This window comes from Mytilus trossulus, chromosome 4 (genome assembly GCF_036588685.1).
Source record: "Mytilus trossulus isolate FHL-02 chromosome 4, PNRI_Mtr1.1.1.hap1, whole genome shotgun sequence".
Lineage (NCBI taxonomy): Eukaryota > Metazoa > Mollusca > Bivalvia > Mytilida > Mytilidae > Mytilus > Mytilus trossulus.
Genome location: NC_086376.1, coordinates 61,269,418 through 61,275,571, shown reverse-complemented (window position 1 = coordinate 61,275,571; position 6,154 = coordinate 61,269,418). Strand labels below are relative to the sequence as shown.

Sequence of the window (6,154 nt, the reverse complement as noted above, 5' to 3'; positions counted from 1 at the left end):
TATCGACCGAAAATTTACATTTTTTTGTGGTTCGGAAACGTTTGGGAATAGACGCGTTCGAGAGTGTTACACACTTATCACTTTTAAAACTGGTTTTAGAGTTGTCAAAACATCTGTGATTTATGTAAAAAGAAGAACAAAAGGGTCTAGATTTGCCTCAAAGACTGCAAAGTTCGATGTAGGAATACACTTTTCATTTATAAGAATAAGCAAATTCATTTTAACTAAGGTATTTCAATACTATCTTTATTATTAGCTTAATGTTAATTTCATTTTCAATTTTTCAGTGATATATTGTCTGTAAAATGTTCAAATGTTCTTCGGAGAATTCTTGCAAAAACTGTTAACCCAAACTGTTCTATTAAACGGTCTCCAGCATATTCATATATGTTCAACGTTCTGCTCAGACCAATGACTATACATGTAGTATTTATGCTTAAACAATCAGTTGGTGTTTTGTTACAAGACTCTTAAACCGTTTCTGCACTCAACAAATCGCAAAACAACGGAATGACGTTTTCTACTGCCATTTATCATGTAAATTCTACTCCTTGACTACTTTTTGAAGTGGTTTTCGTTGTACAAGTGACTATTATACTGGTTGTACAAAGCGATAGAACAACGTTTCGACAGCAAATCGACATCAAGTCAATTCAAGTAAACTATAGTTCTCCTTGACTCTTCTTTGAAAAAACCTTTAAGTGTTATTCAAGCCCACGACACCGCCATAAAAGGTTAGTCTATATACATCAGCCTACCAGCATTAACATAGTCATTATTTCTAAAATCTATATTTTCTAATAGTCATGTGGTTTGCATCAGAACGTTCGTAAATTAGATTTGCTCCCTTAACATTGACCCAAATTATATCGCTTTTTTTCAAGTTCATATCAATTCTAACGGTCACAGACCTCTGTATGCCTGCTGGAATAACTTCAGGGGTGCACCGCTCGTAAGTTCTATCTAAACTGTTTAAAATACACATATATATAGGCTTTGAGTCGTTATTTCGTCTGTTAAAAAAATTCAACGAAACATCGACTGAATATGATCCAGGCTGGAGGATAGTGATATCTGTGCTGTTATCGTCTAAAATGAGAAATGATGCGTCTTGAAATGTCCATGGAATTTTAACAGACGTGTTTTTAACCTTTTGACTGTATGCATCGAAGTTGACCTTCAAATTGACAAACATAGGTTCCTTTGCTAAAACATGTCGTGTGCTATCTACACACACTATATAGTTATACAGTCCAACACTTACTGCAACACTAACTAGTGCGTTTAGTAGTACTACAAATATATAAGAAGACAATCTTTTACATCGTTTTGCAATACTTTGTTCGTTTGAAGATATCTCTTTTTTACCACTAATGTTTTCGTCTGAGCTATCTGAATTGATGTAAGCGCTTGTAAGTGTTTCATTATCAATATCATCTCGCAGAATGAGGACTTTAGGACTTTTATCGGAGTGATTCTGACTACTAGTACCCTGAGTCTTCCCAGCATTCTCGGAAATATTTGTATTTGCTGTCATTTCTGATGTTGGTTGTGAATTTTGCAAAAGATTGATGTTTTCGTCGCTGTCTTCAGAATCTGAAAAAAAAACATAAGTCACGTTGAAAAATAATTTAAATATGTATATAGACAAAGTATAAAATTGAGAATGTAATGAGGAATATTATCAAGACACAACGTCTATACCAAAGAAAAGAAAACAGACCCACCGGTCCTAGTTACATTGTGTCACTTTTAACTAATGTAAGTTTTGGTAAATGGAACACACTTGTTTCCTTGTGTAGAAAATGGTGGATAAAACACGATTTTGGAAAGCCCAACCTCTCACTTGTATGACAGTCTCATAAAATTCATTATACTTACAATAATTGGTGAAAATAAACCCACAAAAACAGACGTAAAAGGTAAAATGTTAATAATATGGGTACAGCATAAAAACATATTAATAAACATATAAACAAACAAATATCGGTATCTAAAGAAAGAAAAACAAATTTGCATATATAGGCGAAGGCCGTTTGAGTTTAGATAGATATATTATCTTATATTAAACTGGAGTAATGACTTAATGAGGATGTTAATAAAATGTGGAATGCGAAATCCGGATGAATGAAAATAATATTTATACTTGAATTGGGTAAATTCCGCGTTTAATTTGCTCTAAACAGAAAATAAAATTACACTTCAGTTCAGACGCGCATGAATTAATAATACGTTGCATCAGAGTAATATGTTTTAGTAAATCTTAAAAACTCGTAACGGTTCTGCGGAATCCGGTGTCTTGCCTACTCTTGCTAGTAATCGCACACTCAACAAAAATGAAGAAACAAAATCAATAAAACATTCCTCTCAATACTATCTTTTGATCGTAAGAAACTTCTGTCTAAGTTTGGTAAAAATCCAGGATATTTTCTGAATCTAATAAATGTTTTAAAAACTTTAACTGCTGACTGTATGTAATGTTAAATAGAAGAATTTAGGTCAGTTTATAAGTAAAAACGGAAAAAAATTGATTTTCTTTTACAAAATTTACTTCTGGATCATAAACAAGCTTTTGTCTAAGTTTGGTACAAATCCAGGATAGTCTAAGAAAGTTATTAAGATTTTAAAAACTTTAACCATGTTAACCACAGAGTGAATGTAATATGATTCCTGCAGAAAAAACTAAGTCCATTTATAAGTAAAATACGGAAAAAATGAAATTTTGTTTTTACAAAATTTAATTCTGGATACTATCTTGTGAACATAAACAAGCTTCTGTCGAAGTTTAGTAGAAATCCAGGATAGTTTAAGAAAGTTTTTAAAATTTTGAAAACTTTAACCACAGAGTGAATATTTTGAACGTCGCTCGTATGCTCGAAAAAAATGCGAAAGAACGATCATTATACTGAAAAAAAAAGCAGTAAACTACAGAATGAAATATTTACCAATTACACGTGTGCCACATCTGTTTCCTATGTTAAATGCATCTCCATTAATTGTCCATGGCCTAGTACGTCCATGTCTGGTTAAATGATTAGGGTTGTTTCCATCCATAGTCTAAGAAAATTTGTTTCTAGTCTGGTTCAAATAATCGCTCCTTAATTGAATTATTTACATTTAACTTTGATATTTATATACATTCAAAATTCAAGGAAGTTAAAAGATTAAGGTGGTTTCCTATCACATGCCAATGAAAAATCCAAAAAGTTATTTATAAAATTATCAATAATATCACTTATCCTAAATTACTCTACAGCATAGTATTGATTTAAAGTGTAACTTTATGTACAGTTTTTCAAACGTTTTTAAATGAACATATCAGCAATCGCTTCATCTTTTCCCTTGCCTATAAGGGGATTTTAACATTATGTGTTCATTAGACGCTAATGATATATTTAGATATAGAAAAATACCCAGACATGTAATATGCGTATTTATAGACAGACACTGTATTTTTGGGCACAGGACGTTTTGCGCTTTTTTACCTGTAAAACGATAGGACATTTGCGCTTCAAATACTATGGACTTTTGCGCTTTCAATTTTGAATCACCTTTCAAAATGCGTTGACCGTATATTTCTATGTCATGTTCTTGTTTCCAATGTATACAATGACTTGAACTTATTTCTTTTGCACTTTTTGGAATAAAAAACAAACATATTTCACTTGTTAATAATTTTGGTTTGCAAACTATATATCATTATTTTTTATGCATGCTTATTAATGATATTTTAGTTCATTCTCAAACTTGCTCATCATCGATTGCAGGTTTCAACAGGTAGATGAACATTTCATCATATTCATTGCGCATTCCGCCTGCATGATGTGAAACCTTTTTGTAAAAGGGGGACGTTTCCCAATATTTAAATCCAATAATAACATACATACTAAACAACAATTGAAATTGTAATCTTTTAGATTGCAGTATACAGACAATTATAGTGCATTGACTTGATACATCAACGATATAAGAATTCGGCCCAAACAAGAAAAAAGCTCGGCAGAGACTCGCATTTCCCTGTTTCTTGGCCGCATCCTTATATCATATATGTATGTCAGGTCAAGCACTACTATTGTCTTTTTTCATCATTATACTAAACAATCTAGACGGTCTGGTGGTTAGCGTGCTTGTCTGAGTACGAACTTTTGCCAGCAAGATCAAACAAAAGACTTATAAATTGATATCCAGCTCAACATGCCAGACAAGCACAAAGCAGACTTTATTAATCTTTCATTCAAATGTTCACATCAAGAATATGCATATATTATATTTGCTTCTGTACGTTAAGCACAATTCATTCTTTCACTCGTTAAAGTAATATGATCGATCCAAATGGATTAAGAAACATGTGCAATATCCCAGGTTATTATTTTTTGTTGCTCTATTGTAGTAGATGATGAAGAAACTGTTTCAAACTTTTTGTGTTGCGTTTTAGTATGTACTCAGTATTGTGAAAGTTGTTGACATGTTGACTGCTATCATCACACCAAAAATCCCATGGAATTTATATCGCCTTTCAGGATATTTACATGTTCTTATCGCATCAGTGAAAAGGGTATTGTAAACTAATATAGTTTATACTATATCTCTGAACCTTTTTTTACAATAAAAAACAGCTTTCCGAGAAAACGTTTCACGGAACAAGTAAACCATTCAGAAGCATGCGTTTAGACAAGGGCAAATGAAACTAAAGGAGGTTGTAGTTAGAAACAGAGGCATGTAATACAGTGTTGAGAGAGAGAGATAAGAAAATTAAAAACCTAGTTAAAAGAAAATTAAAATAGGAATCGAGGAAAAACATATAGGTTCTCCTCTAATAAAATAATTAAAACAGGAAAGACTATATAACACGTAACTAGGAAAGATCGATCAACATGCAAACCAAGAAAACAAAAATGAAACAGCAGTGCAATGAAATCTTTGACTTTTCATTATGGATGAACCAAGTTCAAATGTCGATCATTTATCAAGGCGATTGTGTTAATCTTCAAGATCGAGTAAAACCAAATGACAAACTGAGAAAATAGAATAAATTTTACAAATGGAGCCAGAGCAAGTGAGCCGACAATGCAATTGTCTATCTTATGACCGTATCTATTTAACATTCGATGTTCTGCAGAGCTAACTGCATCAAAATGTAAGAGCTAATCGACTTCGCCAGCTTCCTTTCATTCTAAACTCGCTATAAGTAGCTATTCTACTTCTTGTCGAATATGGTGATGAGTAATATTCATTGATAAGGAATCAAACAATATTTTTTGAATGATTTCGCTTACTTAACTCTTTCACCTCACAAAATTCATAAAAGATTGGGCATGTAAATGCTCATACATTCAAACTTCATCAATTTAAAAATAAGGATCTAGTATTTTTAAAGAGTAAAATTCCAAACGGAAATCTTTAACCAAATGGCAAAATCAAAATCTTAGATACATCAAACGAATGGATAACAACGTCATATTCCTGACTTGGAAAAGGCATTTTGTTATGTGGAAAATTATTGATTAAACCTAGGTTTTTAGCGCTAAACCTCTCACTTGTACTGTTAAAACTATTTCGAATACAACATATCTCATACAAATGGAACATAAATATATATGTTGTATCAATGTTAGTTTTCTTCTGCATAATTATGTTGAAATTGAAAATTTTGAAAAAATCATTTTACACAAGGCTATGTAAATACCTTCTATTGGACTATTTGATATTGGTATTTTGTTCATCGCAAGAAGCAATTCGACAACAGTCACATTCGCCAAAAACGGGTTTTTGGCTTCTATCATTAAAGGTAGTGTAAATTTCTATCTAATTAGACCAAGGTAATCTGTAGTATCTTTTATTTCAAGCACTGTAGGATGGGTGCGATGAGCATGGTCAACTTAATTTTTCATCTGCAGTTGGTATGGGTTTTGATAATTGTTAATGGCTGTACAGTATTATATAGCTGTTTGCGTCATAGTAATACGATCTCTAGTATAGAATTGTATCAATTGTAGTTATACCAAATCATTAAGTTTTCGTTTTTAAGGTTTTCAGTGGAAATTTGATTTTACAATAGACACTCATTTGAAGATTCTGCTTAGGTTTTTACATACATTTTGAATCGCTCATCTCTCAAGTCTACCTCGCTAGACAAAAAGCAAATTATGCAATA

At 32.0% G+C, this 6,154-nt stretch overlaps 1 protein-coding gene across 1 annotated transcript; it reads right to left on the bottom strand.

The window, feature by feature from the left end:
* Positions 1–225: 225 nt before the first annotated feature.
* On the bottom strand, positions 226–3,200 carry LOC134715688 (uncharacterized). Its single transcript, XM_063578035.1, has 2 exons — positions 2,946–3,200; positions 226–1,596 (listed from the first exon to the last, which is right to left on the bottom strand). Exons 1-2 carry the CDS (start codon positions 3,052–3,054, stop codon positions 782–784), a joined length of 924 nt encoding a protein of 307 aa, XP_063434105.1. The 5' UTR covers positions 3,055–3,200; the 3' UTR covers positions 226–781.
* Positions 3,201–6,154: the final 2,954 nt, after the last annotated feature.